Genomic DNA, 24436 nt, shown 5'->3' with positions numbered 1-24436 from the left:
TAATGTCTGCTGGCTTTCGGTGGTTGTCCTTTGGCTTGTTTGATCACCTAAATCCAGAACCAATGAACCAAAGGATGTTAAATTTTACTTCTATGTGTGTGTGTATTTACTTGTATTTCTGTGATATTGATTTCAATTGCTGAGGAATTATAGTATAGAAATAGTGCAGTTTATCACTTGGCCTAACCTAATGCACTTGTTTCAAGTGCTTGTTAATATTCTTTGTTTTATGGGCATCAAAAGTGACCTATTGCCCTTTTTTTTGGTTTCTACCCAGATTTTAGTGACATTGGTTTATGGTTTCCTGCAGTAGTAGGCTTGAACTTGTTGATAGTTGAGCGGTTCTGTAACTCTGCTAAAATGGCTAGTGATTCTGATTTTGACAAAATGAATATTAAAGCTGCTAATGAAGGTTCATCGAAGCAGTTGGATTCAAAGGTATGCTGGGCCTGGGATTGAAAATATCTATTCTTCTTTGTTCTTTATTTTTCATTTATTTAATCTCTGTCCCACTTTCATGTCCTCAGTCTTAACAAAGTAATCAAATATTAACTATAGTGGTTATTAATATTATGGTTAAAAATGGAGTGAAAACCTCACTTCAATATTACTGGACTTTTCTGTTGGGAATCTAGGTTTCTTTTTTCGATATCCAAATTGTGAATAAAATGGGATTTTCTTTTAATATATTTATATCCGGTTCCATAGTCCCTCTTAGCAATACTGAGCTCAGTTTTTTTAATAAATCATCATTAATTTCTCATCTTTCAATTTTGATATGAGGGGAACTGTTGAAGAAAAGGAGAAGCTTACTGAATCATTGGACAAACTAAATATTCAACAATCACCATCTGGACAAGCTGGGTCTTTATCATTAAATTTCAAAAGAAAGCCAGTTGTCATTATTGTTGTAGGGATGGCAGGTAGAGTTAATTGACTGCAAAATATTATTATCATATTTAAGAGATGCGTCTTTCTTAAATGTTGGAAACCATTTATTATATTTGGTTTCAATACTTTCTGCTTCCAACTCCTTTTCCGATTGTAATTGTTAAACGGAATGTGTTACTGAATGAACATCATGAAGATTGAGAATCATTACTTGAATTTGTGCAGAAAGTGGAAAAACAACTTTTCTTCATAGGTTGGTTTGTCACACACAAGCTACAAATATTCGTGGTTATGTACTCAACCTTGATCCTGCTGTGATAACTCTTCCTTTTGGTGCAAACTTTGATATAAGAGATACTGTCTGGTACAAGGAAGTCATGAAGCAGTTTAATCTTGGACCTAACGGGGGAATCCTAACATCTTTAAATTTGTTTGCTACAAAGTTTTATGAGGTGAAACTTTCCTTTCATATTCCTGTTTTAAAATTATTGATTCGACTGTATGTCTGTCTTTAGCTCCATGACAATCTATATTATTTGTTCATTATTGTGTATCTGCTATAATATATTCTCCATGGATATCTCGAGGTTATGTTGGGTTGGCATCTACCTTGTTTAGCGCATGCCTGTCAAAAAAACTGGATAGTCTTGTACCAGATCTTTTTCATTTGGAAAGAGAAATTCAATGCTCTCTCTTGTATTGACACTTTTGGGCGATCATACTGGATTATGTGGCAAATGCCTTTCGTGTTTATGAGGTAGAGCTAGACCTTTCACTGTAAATTATCTACTCTGTACTCTTTTTTTTTTTTTTTTCTTTTTTCGTCTCATATGCTATGCATCCTTATTTTTCTAATTCCCAATTTTAGGTTATTTCAACTATTGAGAGGCGAGCAGATCAACTTGATTATGTTCTAGTGGATACACCTGGACAAATTGAGATATTTACTTGGTCTGCTTCTGGAGCTATTATTACAGAAGCTTTTGCTTCAACTTTTCTGACTATAATTGCTTATGTGGTTGATACACCTTGTTCCTCAAGCCCAACTACTGCATGAGCAATATGCATTATGCTTGTAGCATACTCTACAAGACACGGTTGCCTCTTGTGTTGGCGTTCAACAAGACAGATGTGGCTCACCACCAGTTTGCTTTGGAACTATATACTTTTATAAATATTAGATGGTTATTTGTGAATATTTTATCTTGCTTTTTTAACATCCTTGTGTTACTAAAGTTTAAAGATTTATATCTTTCCTCTTTTTTGATGTATCGTTGTGCCTTCTTAACCATGTTGACCTGAAGGTTTATTCAAATACTCCACACTGTTAAAGTGGTGCCTGTAAAGTCTATTATGTTAAACCCTTAATAGATGAGGGTTATTCTTTGATACTAGAAGATTTTGATTTGCAATTTGAAAGGGTTGCTTCAGGAATTCAATTGTGGTCAGTTTCTCTTTATTTCTAATGACTAATTTTCTCTTTATTTCTCATGGCATTTAGACATTTTCTTCGCTTGTTTGTTTTATTTGCCAGCTTTGCTCTTGTCAAGAAACCACTCATTGCTTAAGCTTGTAAGTTAGACATCCAAGAATAGTTTTATATCTCTAACACATCCAAACACGAATGCCTATTAGGTTTGAAGCGTGAACAAACACAGACCTACTTTGCCTTGTGCTGAAATATTTAATTAATAAATGATGTTGTTAGGGTTCGAACTCTAAACTTTTTGGTCTGAGAGGTTCCGATATCATGTCAAGAAACCACTCAACCTAAAAACTTAGGCTTGTAGGTGAAGACTCCAATAATAGTTTTATATCACTAACAGCTCTTAAATCTGCCTACCCAATTTTAGGTTCTGCTTTGTGTGCGTTGTTTTAAATGCATCATCTTTTAACAACTATGATCTATGCAGTGGATGGAAGATTTTGAAGCCTTGCAAGCGGCAGTCAGCTCAGATCACTCATATACATCCACTTTGACAGCAAGCCTTTCCCTCGTGCTTGATGAATTTTATAAGAATTTAAAATCTGTTGGGGTATCTGCTGTTTCTGGAGCTGGAATGGATGCCTGCTTTAAGGCTATTGAGGCTAGTGCTGAGGAATATATGGAAACTTACAAGTATTGCCTCAATTCATAGATGCCATTCCTTTTCCTTGCAACTAACATGTGTTGCTATTGCCATAATCTGTCTAACTTGTGAAGCTTGATTGTTTAGGGCTGATCTTGATAAGAGACGGGCAGAGAACCAACGTCTGGAGGAAGAATGACGGAGACAGAACAAGGAGAGGTTGAGGAAAGATTTGGAGAAATCTGGGGGAGAAACTGTGGTCCTGAGCACTGGTTTGAAGAACAAAGAAGCCAGGAGAGATATTATGATGGATGAGGAGGAGGAAGATGATGATTTTGAGAGGTTTGAAGAAAAGGAAGAAGATGTTATAGATGAAGACAAAGATGAAGAGGTTGCCAGGTTCTCCTATTAGTGAAGCTGTTTTACAGCCATAAGTTTCTTGAGATCACTTAATACAGGACCTTTGGGAATGGATTATTAGTTTTGCACTAGGATGGCATGACATAATGATGATAGACTACTTCCTTGCTGCTGTTCTTGCCTGACTGTGAATGTACCATGCTCTGAGTTTACATGTGCATTAGTTTTGAGTTGGAACTTGGCAATTATTCACCTTATAATTGGACAATGTGTGCTAATACATTGTGGTATTGCATTGTCCAATTACAGTGCTAGATGTTCGTAGATATTTTATTTGTACAGGATTTAAATTGTAGAGGTGCTTTCTGATGGCTGAAGGAATGTTATCCGATTATTTATTCTGTTTCTGAATGCCATTGGTTGGTACCATGTAATCTCTGTAATTGGAATTTGTGAATTTGCTATCTCTTGGGCTTTTCTGTTGGCAGTGCTATAGAGAAATCGAGAAAAAGTTTTCCCCACGACACTATCCTGAGAGTTGAGTGAGTAGAAAAAAGAGCAGCAGATGTGAAACACTTCTACTTGGGAGATGTGTGTATTAATCAAGATGGAAAATTTTACCGCACGGGTACAATTTAATTTCTTTCTTTCTCATTACATGTTTCAGATGCAAAGAGAAGACTACCCAAAACATTTTTCACATTACATCAGAACCCCAACGCAGTTTGTAAGCACATAGCAAAGCATTTGATTCTCATAATGACTTGACGCATACGATACTGCATATAAAGAACACTTTCAGTTAATTTATCTCTTACAAGATTATCAGAGAAACCTGGACTTTGCAGAGCTGAAACTGCCTGAGAATGGAAAAATTATATCCCACCACGGTGATTTCATGTATACAAATCTACATAGAATGACAAATAAGTAAATGAATTACAAATAAGTGAAAATAGTTACTAAATTTTGAAAATAAAAAAAACTGTTGAGTAATTACTTAGCAATTATAATTTTCAGGGATCCACTTTTATATATATATATATATTTAATCTTTATTGGATTGCCATTCTATGTAAGATATCCTAGTAATCACAGTTATATGATATAATTACTCCTAAGAATGTGTTTTAGAGAGTCTGCAAAACAAAATTTGTTGTTTTTTATTTTTAAGAGTGGGCCCTGATGGGTGTAGACTTGGGTCTAGGATCTACAAATCTATTAAAGTTTGTGATTTTTTTTTCTTCATGAAAATCAAAGTTTTTTTTTTTTTTTGAAAAGTAAATGCTTATTTCATGCGATGTATTGTCTTAAATCATGGAAAAGGAATGACTCCATATTGAAAAGTAAAATTTGTAAAAATTTGTTCTGTGGTCAGGTGATGAACTTATTGATTACGGGAAAAAAACATCCTTTGCCTAATAATCTTTGATGGGTCTATTCAGTGGCGGACCTAGGGAAAATATTTTTCAGGGTCAATATATAAGCAAATTATATGATATATTATTACACTAAAAAATAATACGTTTAAATTTAGGAAGATGAGATGAGACTTTTGTAGGTGAAGGTGTGCAAATACACTCACACTTTCATGGGTAAAGATACACATACGTTTCAAACACACAATAATTTGCTCAATATATAGAGATTAATTAATTTTCTATCAGTAAAAATAAATTCTCTATTAAAAAGAATGATTTAATACTTAAATTTATGAGGGGTTAATTTAAATCGATATATAAATATGTGAGGATGACTTCAGATAAAAGAGAAATCTTTTTCAGAGGAATAGATTTGCCTTTGGACCTATTCTATCCCCTATTTTAAGCAAGGAATATTTTTCAAATTTAGCTCTCATCTTTTATTTTTCAATAAAGTATTAGAGTCTAAATAATCTTCTAGGCCTATTTCAAATCATTTTCAGTTGTTTTTGTTCAAAATGAAGCATGACTTCATCAAACATGTTTTTTTTTTTTTTTACTTCTACTTTCATCCATCTTCAAAGGTGAGACGCTTCGAGATTTTAGCATGTGAAGATAAGCAAGTCTCTAAACTATAAAAATCTTCTTAAAGGGATCCGTCGATGTCTATGAACTTCTGAAATTTTATTCAAAGAACCTAATCAAGTCTTATAACTTCGAAACTTTATTGAGCGGACTTATGCATGTCTATAAACAACATGGACTTAAAAAGATAGGCAAGTCTCTAAACTGCAAAATCTTGTTGAAGAGACCTGTCAATGTCTATAAACTGTTGAAAATTTGCTCAATGGACGTAAGCATGTCCTAAAATTGCAGAATTTTATTGGAAAGACTTATGCATATTCATAAATTGCAAAAGTTTTGAGAGATCGACAAATCTCAAAATTGTAGAACAGATAAAGAAACCAATACGTCTCAAAACTACAAAAAAAAAATATGAAAGGACTTACATGTCTATAAATTGCAAAGAAATTGTTAAAAGAGTTTTTTTTTTTTTTTATGAGGTTACAAGCACAAGAAATAAAATGAAGATACTTGAAGAAACGATGATTAAATTCATAACTCTGGCAAAAATCTTATCAAAGAGAAGTGTTAAAGTTCATGAAATGTTTTTGTCGAAATCAAATGGCTTTCTATGTTTAACCCTTGTTTAATTCAAATTTATCATAGAATTCATTTTATGGAATTCATTCATGATAGAATTGATTTGTAAATGAATTCCTTTGTTTAGTATAATATATATTAAATGTCAAATTTATTTCAAGCAAAATGAATTTTATGTTTGGTATAAATATAGAATAAAAAATATCCTTTTATCCACTATGACTATGCTCAAACTTCCCATTATGATGCAGATAAGCATTGCATATCTACAGTATATCTCTCAAGCATTTCATCAAACATACTCTCTACAATATTTAACTCATCAATTTCTTGCAAACCCCACCAACATAGCATTCCAAGTAATAACATCATAGTTTGAACTCTCAGCGTTACAACAAGAATGCAGCTAACTATTGTTAAGGATATCATGAAAACAATCACAAATCCCAAAGGATGAAGGTATGCCAAAGATTTTCAAAGAACTAGCTACAATGCTGTGGCCAATTCCATGGCCTCATTCTGCGGTGTAGGTGTTTCAACAGCAATTGGTACCTGCTCCATTTTTGTTAAAGTTAGGTGAGAGCATCCTAATAGGAGTATTTTTGTCTAATAAAATTTTTAGCTTTTTAAAATCAAAATTTATTTATAAATTCTATCAAAATGTATAGAAATTTATTATAATGAATTTCATAAAATTCTAAATTTAAATTTATAAATGAATTTTAATTAATATTAAATATGATATTAATGAATTTATAAATGAATTCTGTAATATTTTATAGAATTCATTTATACCAAACATGTTAAGTAAGATTTATAGGAACTTGTCTGTATTTGTCCATTTGAAAGAGAATCCTTAAGTACAGATGCTCTGATTACTAAAAATTAAAACTAATGTTAAAAGTTTAAACATCAAATTAATAAAATTAAAAGTTTTAAGTTAAAATTGAATATGTTCATATTTTTTATTTTTTATTATTTTTTTCTTTTACATTTGGTGTAAATAACAAGAAAGAAGAAAGCTAATTTGATCACTTCATTAGAAAATTTAAAAAATAAAATCCACTAAGAATGCAATCACTCCCTTTCTACTACAGAGAGTTTCCCTTCAACTGGCCAATGCCTCAGCAAAAATCTGCAATTTACAAGAAAATCCAATGAACTACACCACAATGCCAGTAGAGAAGGATCCAATCCAACTCAATTCACTGCCAACCCAACAACAAGAAACACTATAAACAGTTTCCAATCCCACTTCCAAAAGGCATCAATACAAGTACCTAACTAATACATTAACATTGACCCTGGAGCAAGACATAAAATCCATGAGAACTTTTCAACAGATTCAATAAGATGAACAACATTCAATAAGCTGAAGAAAAGTTTTGCATCTATAGGATTTTGTTAGCAGATTTCATCACCAAAATATGTTTCATCCATACACTTGCAGAACTTCCCTAAGCCAAGTTGATTCTGTATTCAGTACATTAACAAACAATATCTGTAATTCTTCTGCCACCACCTAACAAGCCAGTTGGTGAGGAGTTTAATCATTTTGGCACGTTGTAGATATGAAAGAGAAGAAATGGAAGCTCCAATGAATCTATGTACTCAAGAGTACAAGTATTTACAAACGCTTTTGGTCAGAAGATTTCAATCTCCACCAGCAAGGGAAGAAACTGATCTCCTTAAGTTCAATGCTAAATTCCCATGCCACGTTTCCCATTCGAGTTTAAACAAACGTTAGGATTTCTCTGAATAAATTATAGCCTCAAGAGCTATGCAAAAATAATTCTTGAAGGAACATTAACTGTATGCACGATCAAGAAATGTCATACTAACATGAGTGAGCAGGAATCCCTGGAGAAAATGGACACAGAATATTTTTGTAGAAAGCAGAAGTTGGACAATCAACCTGCTCCTTCAAGTCCACAGTGTCAACCTCATGGCAGTGCACATCCCTATCTGTTCAAAAATTCCTTCTCTATAACACTAAAAATCACCTTCAGCCGATCTTCCAAATTTGAGAGAATGTTCTTTGTGATCCTTTTCTGATGCCTAGTGCTTTTCTGCCATGCAATTCCACTGAATACGCGTACATGACAGCCGTTTGGTCTTGAGGGCAAATCCTCAATTTGGTATCTCAAGTGAAGCTGCAGAGGATAAAAGAAGCTCATCAATTACGAGAAAGAAAGAATGACAAATAAATAAATGGGTAAGAGGATCAATAGCACCATTTACAGAGTCAACTCAAGACAAAAACATTTGCAACTCAACAGTTACAATTATACCCATACATTAAAATTGTCACCAAGTGGAACTCCATGGAGGGTTATAACCTCTTCAACCAGCCAGCCTTTACGATCAGATAGGGGGTGTTTCTGCTGTGTACTAGTCACCTCTCCTCCATAACGAGAGATGCGCTGATCAAATCTGTAATACATTTGCCTCTCGTACACATCATCCTTCTCCAATTCCCATTGGGTGTGAGAATAGTTAAGACAACCAGCTTTCTCCATCGCTTTTCGCTCCAACTCACCGCCATTGAACAGCTCCATGAAGAAATTGGTCTATAACACAATAATTACTGTCAAATAAAAAGGACAAATCTGCAAAATATGCAAACTAAGATCCACAATCAATAATTTATATGCATGAGGGTGCCTATGTATGCACGCATGCGCATACACTACGCAGAGAGAGAGAAAGAAAGCAACTTACAGAGACAGAAACACCAGAAGAATAAACCTCAGATAAGTTGACATCCTCAAGACCCAAGAAGGGCCCACTGTCTTCAGTTTGGAGGCTTTTAGCTTCTGATTCTTCTTCAACTATTTGCACCTTTTGTTCAGGAGACAACGATCTGGCCTTCCATAAAGCCATGATTGTCCTACACAGTAGGCAAAAATATTTAAGTGTATTTATACGGATTTCCACCTTTACCTGTCACATAACTCTTGCTAACCATGTAAATATATGCAAGTGACTTGGACATAAGGAGAAAATTTCTTTTAACTAGGAAGAGGAGGGACATCTATGTATGACAACCCCATCATTATCTTCATTTTACACAAGTTGCTAGTACACAAGGTATGATCACAATATGCTTAAAAAAATCATCTTATTGTTGTAAGACCAATAGGGCTCTAGCATGGAGCACTGGTGTAGTCAAACATGCATTAAAATGAACACTCCTGTAATGAAGATGCTAAAAAGATCAGCAAGCAGAGATGTCAAATACATATCAAGAATCAGGTCCACTACCATTTTGAACAGAACATTCCAGTATCAAATTGCTCTGGCACTGAGTTTATGACAAACCCAAAGGAAAATAGAATGGACACCTCAGAGTTCTCATGTTAGCATGTTCAATATCCATGAAAAGAAAATGTCTAGGACTGCTGTAAGAACAACCAGAGAAATAACATGCAGTATGATTAGCCTTTCAAGAGTGCAGGAACTAAACTTGATAATGGAATTGCATAATCAAGAATCAACATGCACTTATCATGAACCTTTAAAGGATGCATAAGACATCAAATCATATTGAGGAGCATGTCCTTTTCCACTTGGAACAAACATTCTTATATCAAATTATCATGGCATACTGTTTATGATAGCCTTAAGTCACCAAAAAAAAAAAAAAAAAGAAAAGCTATGAAATTACTGTATTATCATATATAGCTTCCAAAGATAACCATTGTTACTATGAGTTTTGATATCAAAATACAAAGAATTCGATGGGAAAGACCAAAACACGCATTAATTTTATAAAAACATATTGAGATAACAATATCCAAAAATATTACTTGTTAAATAAAGTAAAATCTACTTCTAGAAAGGTAAAGAACCATTTAACATTATTCATTTACCTATGCGCTACATTGAAAGATACAAAAGACTGGAAGTGGAATTTCAGCCTTCCCTCTTCATCTTGTGTCTTGGCCCCATGTCTGGCTTCCATACCCCTGCCTTGCCAGAGAGTCACAACAATAGTAGGACTACCCATTGATGATAATGTAGGAGGATACACTTGGATATCTTCTATATCCTCCCAAAGGAAGAAAAATTTAGTCTTCTGCCCAAACAAATTTGCATGGAACCCAATTATTCTTGCTGACAAAAATAAACGACCCTGTACAGATACAACATCATGTCAAGAAGCCAAGAAGCAAGCATCATTTTAACTCATAAAAGGCTAAAATCCATTTCAATGTGTACAGTTTAAAGGAATAAAATGACTATCAGAAAAGAAATGGCTCATCAAAAGAATTCATGATGCTAAATGAACACCAACAGCACCTGCAAGAGCATTTTTCGCTTTAGGTGACAGGTGAAATCATTGATGAGAAATTCCTCAGGTGGAAGCCCAAAGAGCTTTTGAAAGGCTGAATTTGTTTGTGGAGAACGCAAATTTATCTACAAAAAATTTCTCTAAGAAATTAAAAAAATATAAAATACAAGGGGAAAAAAAAAGATACAACACATAACCCATTCACAATGTGAATTTCCAATGCAGAATAGCCAGCAATGTACCTTCTTCCCCACCTCTTTCTCCATCTTATTCAAGTACTCTTTAACAACATTACTACCTCTTGTGTTATTCAAGAAAATTCTTAGATGCAGCTTAGACTGACATGCTTGTGCTAACTTTCCTCGAAGAGGAACCCACACATCAGCAAGATCAGAAACATTTGATTTCACAAAATTAATTTCAGCATGTCCCAAAGACGCTGCTTCATCAAAAGGCCCATCAAAATCATAAACTTCCACATCCAGCACAGAAGGAGGCTCATCCATTGCATCAAATTCAAATATTTCTGCAAAGACCAAGAATGTTCATCAAGATGACTACTCAACAGACAATTTGCATCATGTTTATCACCAAATTTAAAAGTGCTTCTATATAAAGATTGCACGATTCACACAAGTAGAGAATACATTTGACCAATAATTCTTTGCTTTGAATGAGAAAAACTGACAAAGCACAATATAATTCACCATTCCACAGAGGATCAGATTTCTGGAACTTAATTGAGCTGGTTCTAGTTTTCCCATTACAGGTGAATACCACATATGGATCACAAAAGCCACTTGAATCAACAGCTGCCAAATTACTTCCCTCAAGCAAGGCAACAGTAAGCAGCCACCCATCCCCTTGTGCTTTGACTCCATGATCACTTCCTACAAAAATAAATAAATAAATTCACATCAAGTTTGTTTAATTCATTCCTACACAGCCTCAAGAATGCATTAACAATATAAACATACACCTCAGACTCCCAGCTAGAGGCAGACAATAAACTAGAATAGTTCACGTAATAGTTTGTTTGCACTTGTTGATAAGGCGTTTGTTGGGTGTGAAGATTACCTTTTTGCACTCTGGCCTGCATGAAACGAGAAATTAACCCTAGCACCCTTTCACATTGAAGAACCAGGACACCACACACAATGAGTTCACCAATTGAATCTGGTAAATCAAGTCCCACAAACTCAAGCCCTTGAATTGGGCTGGAAGGGCATAGCCAGATATGGAAAAATACATACAATCCAATAAAAACTGTGGTCACTACAGTAAAGTTAGCAAAATATTGTACAGCCAGTTTGCAATCTGACTGGGGTTCAGCCTGCAATGAAGCCAAAACTTGTTCCTTAGTGGATCCTGTCTCCTTCAAATCAACTGGCTTAACATTTTGAGATAATAAAGACGCAAACTGTTCGAAGCTATCTTTTAGACCTTGTTTTGCTCCATTTTCTATCATCCCTTTCATCATGGTGCTCTGCAAAAAATTCATTCTCCAGGATATTACCAAATGTGAAGTTTGTTCTCCCGAAGGCAGCTCAGGGCCAGGTGTAATGCAGTACAGCAATTCAGTTTTAAAGGTGCTCCCATATACAATATCTGGAGTGCTCACACTCACTAAAATAGCAAAAACCTTTCCATCAGCTTTTAGATATGTATGTTCCTCAGTGGCTTTCACAGCCCTAATTAATTTGGTTGCAGCCTTAATATAAGTAACAACTCTTTTCAAGTTCTCACCACCATTCTCAAATTTCCAAGTACCAAATTGTTGCTCTGTATTCCCTTGAAGATCTGCCAATGATCTTGGAAAACTTGAATCAGGTGAAAAGAGTAGAAAATTTAAATCTTGGGGAGCAATCATATATAACTGGTCTACAAGGACCCCTCCTGGTAGATTGCTTGGAATTTCATTTCCCATATCTTTTGATTCCATTGTTCTCATGATTTCTACAAAGTCACCAGGAGACAAGGGATCATTCGACTCGTCATCACAAACCTCAGGACCAACAGTTTCAGGTGGCTCTGAATTGTCAATGCCTCTATCACCAGCAGTTGGTGCTGTATCTGAATTTTTATTGAACATTTGAACAATTCTGGCGGCAAAATTTTTTTGTGCACCAGACTTTTCCTCTTTAGAGGGCGCAACCTCCTCAGATCTCCCCGGAGAGGATGAGTTTGAGGGCCCACTAGATGACCTAGAAGGAGCTTCCGTTACTAAATCTGCATCCTTTATCAATCCATGATCACCATTATGGTTCAGGTCAACAAACACATTATTTTGAGAAAAACATATACCTAAAAGAATTTCACCTGTCAAAGAAAAAGGAGGGGAAAAAAAATCAATCAGTATATTTTGTGGCACATCAACGTTGCCAATACAACAATTGAGGTAAATAATGCTACTTGAACTCTTGAATTTCACCACACAAACAAATCCTACAATCAGAATCTTGTACACGCAACTACATTAAAACTCCTATATCAAAACCAGGACACTGAACTCAGTTGGTAACAAGAGTTTATTGTGGATGCATAGCAATGGAAAGTAAATATAAACCCAAACAGGAAAAGAAAAAAAATTAATAATAAATCAAACGTACAATTGGGAAAAACAACGAATTAACAAACAAGAAAATAAAAGTTAAACAAACATACCACAGTCCCTGTTCTTGGACTTCTTGTTTCTCGGTTGCAGAGCGTACCAAGCAGTGCCAAGAGACTTACTATCCGAATCAAAAATTAGCGACACTGGCACTTTAAGTTGCCCGATAAAGTCATCATTGAAGTACTTGTCCTCATCTAACACAGAGAATACAAGCTCCTCGTTCAAGTCCTCAACCTTAAAACAGAATTCCTCTCCCCAATTCGGATTCAAGTTCTTCTTTACCACTTTGGTCTTGAACTTCTGCTTTCCCAGCTGCACTCTCACATAGGGATCACTTGACCCATTTAGATCCATTGCTGGCAAATTTCTTGCCTCTATTACCCGAACCAGAAGCCTCATTTCTCCAAGAACAAACGCAAAAAGCTCAACCTCACTTGAAAATAAATTAAACCAACTAAATCTTTAGAACCCAAAACAGAATAATAATATCAAAATCGACCCGTTTCTTATATTTTCTATTCAAAAGAATCAATCAAACAACAGCAATAGACAAAACCCGTTTGGGAAGTTAGCTTTGACAAAGACAAACACAGCTTGATATTACAAGAGAGATGAAGAAAAGGGTATTATGGGATCATAATTGCATAATCAACAACTCCCTGATCTAATAAGGATATTTAAAGAAAGGGTTCGCTTTATTTGTAATCAAGAGTATAATTAAATTAAATTTTGATAAAAGAAGGGAACTTTACAAAATGAATGGAAATTGAGAAAAGAAGCAGAATCAAAACAAGCGTATGGGAGAAAGTATTTTGATTTAGAAGGGGAAAAAACACAGGAAAAGATTGCAGAATTGAAAGAAAAAGAATTGAAAAATATGAAATGATTAAGAAAGAGTGAGAGAGGAATTTGAAAGCTGAAAGACTTTTCATTCCATTTATTTTTGGTTTATTCAGACTCTTTAATAATTTTCAAAATGGCCACCGCGCATATGATGTTAGACTTTCTGACTCTTACAGAGGTTGCACTGTTGGTGACTTGAAAAAGTAGTAGAAGTCCACGGACAAATTGGAGCGCTCAGAGCCTGGTGTTTTGAAACCCACATTTAAAGGTAATTCATTTCTATTATTAATCTATTTATTTTTATTTATTTTTATTATTAATCTGTATTGGTGATTTTATTTATTAATAAAAAAATATATTATTTTAAATATTTACTTTTTAAAATAAATATCATTTTAAATAATTTTTTAAATTATATTTAATTAAAATTAAATTTTAATAATTTCTAATTAATATATTTAATATTATCTAACTTGGAATTAAAGTTTTATTATTGTTGTTGTCTAACTTGTGAAAATACTTTGTTCATGAACATATTTATGTAAAATGATATTTATTTTATAAAGCTTAGTGTATATTATTATAATATTTTATAAGATAATAAAATAAATATTATTTTTAAAATTAAATTAATAATAATAAGTTGAATTATTTAAATTTAACAATACAAAATATAACCTTATATCTCAAAAAAAACCTAAAAAAAATAGTGGTTGGATTAATCGATTAAAATTAATATATAATATATATTGACAATATTTTAAATATTAAAAAAATAAATAGATATATACTTAAGTAGATAAAATAAACCATGATCCCTTTCTTCTAATCAAAACGGATTGCCCTCTTTCCTAATCTATAAATCTATATAATTACATTAAAAAATAATTAAATTTTTAATATTATATATATATATATCACTTAAAAAATTTTATCATGTAACATTTTTTTATTATCTTTATTTTTAAATTTGTCTATAAAAATTAACTTATTATATTAAATATTAATTTTATTTAAATATTTTTAAATTTCGATTATTAAAATTTTACCTTGGCTATTATAATTAAATTTTTTTAATATATTTTTTAAGAACTTTAAAATTAAATTTTATTAAGTATTTTAAGAAAAATAGTAATAAATTTTATAATTTTAAGTATTTTTATGAATATAAAAAAATATTTATATTTGATAATAAGTAGAGTTACTTTTAAAATAGGATTAAAATTTTAATTTACATTAGTTATATTAGTTAATATAATTATTTTTATAAATAAAATAAATACATAAGGATATTTTTTTTCGTTTACAAGTTTACCCCTTATTCGTGTTATATATTTAAAATTAATTAGTAGTGATTCTATGTAGGTTATTCTATATGGAATAGAGGTGAGCATTCGGTTCAAATAGAATCGAATTAAATTGTGAAAATTGAATTACATATTTTAGAAATCGAACCGAACCAAAATTGATGAAAAATTAAATCAAACTGAACCGCTCTATTTCGGTTCGGTTTGATTCAAACCGATCGGTTTTGATTTTTAATTAATTTTTTAATTTAGACTTGATTTTCAAGTTATTTGGTTTAATTTTGTTTTTGGTTTGAACCTAATAACCATTAATCAATGAAATTAAATAATTTATATATATAATTAAATATAATTCATAAATTCCTCATAAAAATAAATCAATTCAAAAATCGATTCGGTTCAATTTGAATATATAAAATTACTATTCAGTTCAGTTCGGTTTAACAAATTTTTTTCTCTTTAAAATCAAATCGAACCAATTAAAATTTAAAATCAAACCAATTAAACCGAATTAATTCAATTTGATTCGATTTTTCGGTTTGAACTAAAATCTGCTCACCCCTAACATGAAATGATAAACTAATTATATAATAACAAATCAATAATGGTGGGTCTTATAAAACCTTTTTTCTATTAAAAAAATTAAAACTATTTTGTACATCTAGTTGCCACATTATAATTAGTTTGTCATTTTAAATATTAATCTACAAGAAATAGCAAACATATAAAATAATTTCTCCTCCCATATAGATTTCCGACCAACTCCTCATTTAGTTGATGGGAACCATTACTTGTACGTGGATCCAAAGAGGGGAGGTTTTGAACTTTATGCGATGCGAAGCGTTTATTTTATTTTATTTTACTAGGAATATTTATTAATTATTTAATTTTAATTAAAATTAATTTTTTTTACTATATTTAAATTTTTTATTATATTTATATTTATATAAATCTCCTATATAATAATTATCTTATTATAATTAATTATCCCCTATTATATTCAAATTTTGTAATTTTATTTGTTGCTTCAATTTTTAATAAAATTTTTTTTGCTCACTTTTATCTCTTTTTCATTGAGGTTTTGTATTAAATCTTTGTTATTATTTGGAGATTAGTTTTTGTTCCAATCTCTATACACCACACGCTGTGTCATTATGGCTTCCACCAATTGAAATGGGGCCACTATCTTTCCAATCGTACATTTGGCTATTGTTTAGAGTTTGCTTACAAAGACTTTTTGAAGTTAAGAAGAGTAGGGTCATTGCATTTAATTAAGGCTGCCTATTTTGACAATATGGTCATTCATGGCTGCTTCTTCAGTCGTCATAATGCGATATGCTGATTTAGGTGGGTTTAGGTGGTTAGGGTTTAATGAGAGAAGTGGGAGGCCAATGGTTCTGTATAGAGAAGAGAGCACTATGGATTTACTTGCAAGGTTACTGTTATAAAAGGAAATGGAGAGGACTAATAAGTGTTAGGATAGTGGTAAGATCCATTACACTCCTTCAATCCTTGGAAAGAGCATTGTTGAGAAGGGCAGCCATTATCTCTTCGAAGGGAATAAGAAGAAAAACAGAGAAAGTAGTCAAATCTATGTTTCAATGCTTGTGCTAGAATAGAACAAGACTCCAGATTTTCACAACCAATATTATTAATTTATAGTCATGTGACATTGATATGGTGTAAATTTCTAATTAAAAAAAAATAAATGATATGATAATTATCTAATCCAATGTTTTATTATGATTCCATTCCCATCTAAGAATCCATGAAAACTGCAAATTCAAATTCAAATTAATTTATTCAACTTAAATTCTTTGGACACAAAACAATTCACTATCAATTTTAATCTGCACAAAATTTAAAATAATCAAATTAATTACTTACCTTTTTCCTATGTGCAAATATAAACTATTAAAATTGATTTAATAGACTTTGTGCATTTACTAAAATTCATTTAATACACCTTCATCTCTTTCCGTACTAGTGGAATGTATTTGACATTAAAATTTTAATTCTCCATGTTAATGTTGGATGTAGCTTTTTCCCCGAGCAAAATGCCTAATGTTTAGTTAAGGTTCGATACTCTCGATCAAGAAATTAATGTGACTTGAGCCCTGTAAGTGTTCTAGTCAGTGAGGCAAATTTAGAACGAATCTTCTACATGCTTGAAGAACTTCTTGATGATTTAGGCCCTTTAGATACTCACGCAACATCCTTTATTTATAGATTTGTACCTACCTTTATACAGTTAGATATAAAATTATCTATTTTTGAAACAATAATAAAATTATTAGATCTTTTTGCTCCTTATTGCCATGGATGAAAAATTGGACTATGTGGGAGAGCTGGAGTGAGTAAAATAATACTTATTATAGAATTAATCAATAATATTGCAAAAGTTCATGGGAGTATATCCGTATTAAGCGGAGTGGCTGAACTTACTTGTGAAAGAAATGATCTTTACATGAAAATGAAAGAATCTAGAGTAATTAATGAAAAAAATATTATAGAATTCCTTACCGTGAGACCAAATTGGTTATTGGCCGGTCAAAATTGTAACAAGTGTGCCAAAAGCTATTCCTATAATAGGATTACCTTTGGTTGAGTTATTACACAAAATCTAGTGTACGACAATCCACTTTGACTCGTTTTTATAGTTTATATGCATTTGTATTACATCTTCTTACCATTATATTTGTGTTAATACACTTTTCAATGACATGTAAGGAGTGTATTTCAAGCCCTTTATAGAATATAATAGAGAATATAGATTTAGATATTTCTAATCAATCATTGATCATTTGGGGGAGGAAGAATAGTATTTCATTGCTATAAATATGGATAATTGAAAAGAATAAGACATGTATTTGTGTATTTCCCTTCAATATCAAAAAATTGTGTTTTTTATTTGACAGGAATAGTTGAAGTGAATTCTTCTTAGAGAAAAATGGATTATGGGAGTGTGTGACTTAGACTTTTGATTTGGCCATCAAATATTACTCCAACCATTGCATAAGCCCTGTACAAAGGGCAAGCTGGTTTACTTGAAGAGAATATTTTCTATGATAAGATCCAATCATGTTGTGCATGAACAGGTTTCGTAAAACCCAGTGAAATAAGTGATATGGTAAAATTTATATTTTATTTTAGTTATTTTACTTGTTTATACTTAGTTTTATTTCATTTATTTAACATTTACTCAATTACTATTGCTTAATACTTTATAGTATGAAAATTCAATCATTTTCTCTATATTGACCTGATTTATGATACTATCGAAGTGAAGTGAAATAATGAATCAAAAGAATGACATATATTAGTAATAAGTAAATCCTTTGTATATAAAAAGTTTCAATATTTTTTGAGATAAAAGGTCAATTGAAAGGTCTGAGACAATCCAAAAAATGCTTGATCATGATCTCCTATTAGCCCTACTTTCCACCTAAAAAGAGAATATTTTGTTACAATAGAAGAAGAAGTGACTAGATTATTCAAGAATTAAAGTCAATTCGCTTTATAAAAAGGATATATTAATGAACTTCTATGAAATGGCTTCATGGGATTCAACCAATCATGTTGACTGTGAGATATAATTGAGAAATAGGATTCCATGATGCATATTTGCACTCATTAGAAAAACCAAATTAACGTTTCATTTGAAGATAAACCTAAAAATCATTATGACTTGACTCAAAATTATCCGTTTGAGTTTATTTAATTAATTAAAATTTTCTCATTCTCTAAATTCTCTCCCTCCTCTCTCTCTTTCTTGCTTTTGTGAGCACTTTGGGGTTACCCTTCCCCTTTTTCTTTTTGCATTTTTTTTTTCCAATAATCTCCAAATCTATATTATTTTGAAATAGATCTTTGTGTATCCTCAGTGTAATCTTGTAGATAGATTTGAGTTTTATATCCTCTTTTATGAGGATTTATTGTCTCATCTTCTAAGAGGATTTGATATTTTCTCAGGATTTGTTGTTTCCTCCATTAGAAGGATATGTTTTTTTTTTTTTTAATCATGGAGTTATTAGGTATTTTGTTTTGTTGTTTGGATAGAAGTATAATAATAGATGATATCAAAATTTAATCTTCATGAGGATATCAAAATTTAATTTTCATGAGGATATCAAAATTTGATGGTTTTCAGATTGGGCTCATAAAAAAACTGTAAAGTCAAACAGTGGTAGATTATCATCGAAAGCAACGTGCTTCCCACCGAATAGCCAAATCAAATGCTCTGGGAATACAATTAGGTTCTTCAAATTAAGATAATTGTTATTATGCTTTGTGTAGTGGTTTATCTTAAATTTTTTTAATGCAAAATTATAATAATATGAAATTCGATACTTTAAATTTGTATTCAATATCCATTTAATGAGAGTTCCATCTTTTATTTTCTAAAAAAAATGAATTTTGACTTAAAAAATAAATAAATACTTTTTTGGAAAAACATAACATTTTGACTCCAAACAACCCACAACTTATAAATTAACTTAATTTAATTTAAAATTTTTTTATGTAAAGTGATTTAGGGTAGTTTGTATCATTTTTATTTTTTGAATTGTTTCTCATTGCTGATTTTATTTTAATTTTTTATTTAGAATACATTAGCCTTTTTCGTTAAACTCAAAAATCAATAATATTAATATTATTTGCTTCTATCTTTTTCATGTACAATCTCATTACCTTAATTAGTGTATTGCAGTTTTGTTAAAATATTTTCTATTAATATCGTAAAATATAAAATATTTATTTATTATGTAAAAATACTTTTTTTTTTCTAAAAGCATGAAATTATTAGACTTTTTTAATGAACAACAATAATTGCTTTATTATTTTATAACTATATTATTAAAATATTTTAATTATTTCCTTTTTTTAAGGAATTTTATTATTTTCTCATTTCAAAATTAAAATAAATAATATAATGTAATAAATCAATAATTTTATTTTTATTTTAATAATATAATAAATAATATAATATATTAAATTAATAATTATATATTTATTTTAATAATAAAATAAATAATATAATATAATATAATAAATTCATAATTTTATATTTATTTCAATAATAAAATAAATTATATGATATATATTCTTATTAGTAATTTTACATATCAACAACAGCAACAACTAAATATAGTTTTACTAAATATACTAAATACTTAACACAAACCAGCTATTATAAGCTAACAGTAATAGTTATCAGCCACATCTAATAGCTAAACCAAAGAGGTCTTTAACGGGTAATCCAAAATCATTAACAATCTAAGACTGTCCTATCTAAACTCAATTTAAAACAGAGAGGACTTAGAATGATTTAACTCAAAATAATTCAAATTAAATGATCCAAATTTAAATTTTCCAAATTTATTTGGGGATGACAACAGGTCAGGTATTTTTAAGTACCTGATCAAACTCTATTAGGATGAGTTTGAATAACATAATCAGGTTTAGAACGAGTTTGAATTTGAAAAATAATACACATATCAAGTTCGTGTTGGATTTAATTTTTATACTTTGAGTTTCCTCGCAATCCATTTAATTAATTAATTAAATAATATATATATATATATATATATTTTTTTTTTATCACAACATTTATAAATTTTTATATACTATATTTAAATAAATAAAATTTAAATATTTTATAAATTATTAAATTTTAAAATATAAATTATTAATAAAAAATAATTTCTAAGTATTAAAAATAATAATTAATTTTTTTAAAAAATAATAATTAAATTTATATTTAAATATTTAAAATAAAAATTAAATTAAAAATAATTTTTGTGGGTACTCTGCTCAACCCCATTATGATACCTAAATCCGTTTACTATCTCCCATTAAATTGAACGTTGCCCATTATATATAATTGCTTTAACGGGAATGACTTTTATTGTAAAAGTTTTAATTTGGCTGATTTTTCTTATCCGATTGGGTTGGGTATCCTAACTGTGCGAGTTGGATTGAATATAGCCATAAGATACCAATTTGATCTGCGAACACTTCTATTTCAAGTGAATTAAAAATTTAATGGATCACTTCTATAATTAAGTGAAAACTAGTCTTTTTGCTTGCACATTATATAAATTATTTATTTTTATTTAATAAAATAATTTAATTAATTAAATAATATTCTTTTTAAAATACCTTCATTTAATTAAGTGACACGCTCGTGTAAATTCATTTTCATTTTTAAGGTTTAGTGCATATATGCATATATATTGAAAATAATTCACTCTTTTTTTAATTTAATAAAAATACTGTTAAAAATGATTAATTTTTAGAGAGTTTATGATCAGTGGAAATTTAAATTTTTAAACTTTTGAAAAATATAATAAAAATAATTTTAAATAATTATTAATATTTTCGTATGAGATATGATTTTAATAGTTAAAATTAAAAGAAATTTAGATGAAAAATTCATTTTTAATGTGATAAAATTTTTTGCCAAGTAAAAATGGACACAGACGAAAATATACCACACCTCAAAATCATGACATAGTTAAGTATTATATAATAAAATATAAAAATAAAAATTGTGTCACATGACTTTTTTTATACATCCTTATTTAATTAAGTGGCACAATCCTGTAAAGTTTGAGATGTGTGTGTGCGCGAGAGAGCGAGAGAGATTAAAAGAATTATCTACAAATTGAACAGTGTTTTACATATCAATTAAATATTTCAACCTTAAATCAAATGAATAATTCTGAATTACATAGAAAGATATTGACTATAGATTTTACTTTCTTTTAAACATTTTTAATTTAAAAAGGTAAATAAATAATAAGATATTATTACAATAATATAAAAGTTTTAGATATTAATTTGGTAAAGGATGATTATCTCTGAAGAATGCTTTATTAGGTCATCTCAGGAACAGTGGATTTGCACCTTTCTATATAAAAGTCGATTTTACCTTTAAGTGGAATGCACTTTTGTCGTCCTATGAAAGAATGCAATCAAAGCAACACAATCTTTATAGAACATATTTTTTTGAATTTTTTTTTATATAATTTATTATAATTAAAATTTAAATTTAAAATCTTATAATTTTAAATATGACTTCCATACTATTAAATTAAAATTTATTGATATTTTGAAATTTTAGGATTATGATCTTAAATTTTCTTTGATTAGACTTTCTTTTTTTCTTAGTTTCTCAAGACAAAATTATGACTTAGCGTTCTCACATGCTCAATGTGTGCTTTTCGTCACCATCGTGCTTGGCTTGGATTGGCATTGGCAATTGTTTTGCCATTTTCTTGTGTGCTAGAGTTCTTTTAGTTGAAACTGAAGCAATCTAGATTGTGAATGGGTGTTACATGAGTGGTTGGTTGCTTCTTGTGTTTTTCTATGGGTAATTATCACATGTGGTTACTCAATTTTATGAGTGTTTTTATAAAACTCACTAAATTTTAATTTTTTCATAAAACTCACTGAACTTCAATTTGATTTTATAAAAGTCACTATAACAAAAAATTAAAGATTTTTAGGTTAACCTGCTGACATATCAATTATTTTATAAATAAAATTACTTAACTAGTAATTGCTAGTAGAGAAGAAATAGAGAAAGGGGAGGGAATTGATGGCGAGAAGGGCAACTGAATGCATTTTATATATCCTATTTTTTTTAAGAAACTAATAAAATAAGGTAATTTATTTATTAAATAGTTGACAGGTTAGTAGGTTAATATAGAAACTTCTAATTTTCAGTCACATTGACTTTTATGAAATCAAATTAAAATTTAGTAAGTTTATTGAAAAAAATTAAAATTCGTTGATTATAAAGTTGAGTGACCGCGTGTGATATTTATCCCTTTTTCTATGTATATCATGTGGTCATGTGGGTATTGCTAGAATTGGGATGATATTGATGAAGACATGTGAGATGAAGTGGAATTTGAGGAAAAAGTGAGAGAAGAAGAGAGAGAAAGTGTAGAAAGAGAGAAAAAGTTACCACATCAATTGGGTAATAGAAAAACTTACATTTTTAAGTAAGAATGATTTTGATGTGAACTAAATCAAAATTAAAATGAAAATTGAAATTTAATGACAATTATATGTTCAAAGACTGCAAGTGAAATTCATGAGTGAAAGTTGAGGTACCAGATCATTCTCTTCACTCAATTATGATGACCATTCATGAGAACACCTCTAATAAAATTAGGATTCTTACAAATATTAACCATGTACCAAAAACCCAAATTCCAAAATTAGTATTTTTTTTAATTTATTATTTTAATTTTGATTCTTGATCAACTTTTAAAAATTAATTGGTAAATATAATTTTTGTAAATATAAAGTTAAATGCAAAAATCAAACATAGAAATGCACTTTTGAGTTTTCCTGCACTCACTCGACGAGATAAATCATGAAAGTTTATGTAAAGTTAACTCAAACATTACTTAGCAACAACTGTAAAAGAATACAATGAATGTGATATGAACCGTAAATGAAATTAAGAGAGATGATAGAGAAAAGATTCAAAGAGAAAGAAGAAAGAGAATTCTGGAGAGAGAAACGAAAGATGACTTCTTTATTCATATCCCATTAGTAGTACAATTCAGTTCTTCCATACAATTATATATTCCTAACAACTATAACTACTTCTAGCTCATTGTAACTAATTAAAAGAGCTTCTCTCCATTGTTGTTATTCTCTAATTGTTGAAGAAATAGAATTAGTTCAGGTGGCTACAAACCGCTGGCTTCTTACCTTCCCCATACACCACCATTTTATTTTTCCCTTATTTCCTATGCTACTACTCAATATGCACCACTTTATTAATTATACTTTTCTCTTCATCTCTTTAATTATATTTCCGCTTTATTAAAAGTGCAGTGCACCTTATTACTTCATTCGCATCATTACTCCCCCCTTTAAGAATACGTACAGGCCTATGTATCATTCGCTGGGGAAGTATACTACCAATAGATCAATAATTGTGTTGATGCAGCATTGTGTCACTTAACCATTCCATGATCAAGTAGAACAAACATGGCAAAATGCAAGAGAGGAGGCAAAGAGGACGATGCTTTAATTGAAATAGAAGCCAGCTTAAGAAGTAAAACATGGAAGACATTGTGGATTTATGAATCAAAAGGCAGCTAGAGCTTATAAGTGACCTTCCTTACCTTATCAATAATTAGAAATGGCCCAAAATACTTAGGTTCTAGTTTAAGGTTTCCCTTATGCACCAAAGTTTGCATGTGTGGCTGAAATTTCACAAACACTGTGTCCCCATTCTCAAATGATCTATTAATCGATTCAATCATATTTCGATCAACTTATTACTTTATATTGTTCATTGTCTTCGTCAAGTGATGTTTAAGTAGAGAAGTAGTAGCTTTCTTATTATGATTACAAATGCCTACTACAACAACACTTGTCAAATAAGTCTTTAAAGTCCTATTAATAACTTCAATATAAAGTCTGACTATCTATCTAAGAGTGGAAAG

The 24436-nt window shown here is 30.4% G+C and overlaps 1 protein-coding gene and 1 pseudogene across 1 annotated transcript; one reads left to right on the top strand and one right to left on the bottom strand.

Moving 5' to 3' along the window:
- Nucleotides 1-702: 702 nt before the first annotated feature.
- On the top strand, nt 703-3954 carry LOC131177305 (GPN-loop GTPase QQT2-like; annotated as a pseudogene).
- Nucleotides 3955-6923: 2969 nt separating this feature from the next.
- LOC131177304 (C2 and GRAM domain-containing protein At1g03370-like) lies at nt 6924-13868 on the bottom strand. The gene is made up of 9 exons (XM_058142268.1): nt 12864-13868; nt 11277-12518; nt 10907-11089; nt 10442-10725; nt 10208-10324; nt 9778-10040; nt 8627-8795; nt 8203-8475; nt 6924-8058 (listed from the first exon to the last, which is right to left on the bottom strand). The coding sequence occupies exons 1-9, from the start codon at nt 13210-13212 to the stop codon at nt 7867-7869; spliced, it is 3072 nt and encodes a 1023-aa protein (XP_057998251.1). The 5' UTR covers nt 13213-13868; the 3' UTR covers nt 6924-7866.
- Between the last annotated feature and the right edge of the window lie 10568 nt (nt 13869-24436).

This window comes from Hevea brasiliensis, unplaced genomic scaffold (genome assembly GCF_030052815.1).
Source record: "Hevea brasiliensis isolate MT/VB/25A 57/8 unplaced genomic scaffold, ASM3005281v1 Scaf399, whole genome shotgun sequence".
Classification (NCBI taxonomy): Eukaryota; Viridiplantae; Streptophyta; class Magnoliopsida; order Malpighiales; family Euphorbiaceae; genus Hevea; species Hevea brasiliensis.
The sequence above is the reverse complement of the archived record's forward strand: the minus strand, read 5'-3'. Positions and strand labels throughout refer to the sequence as shown.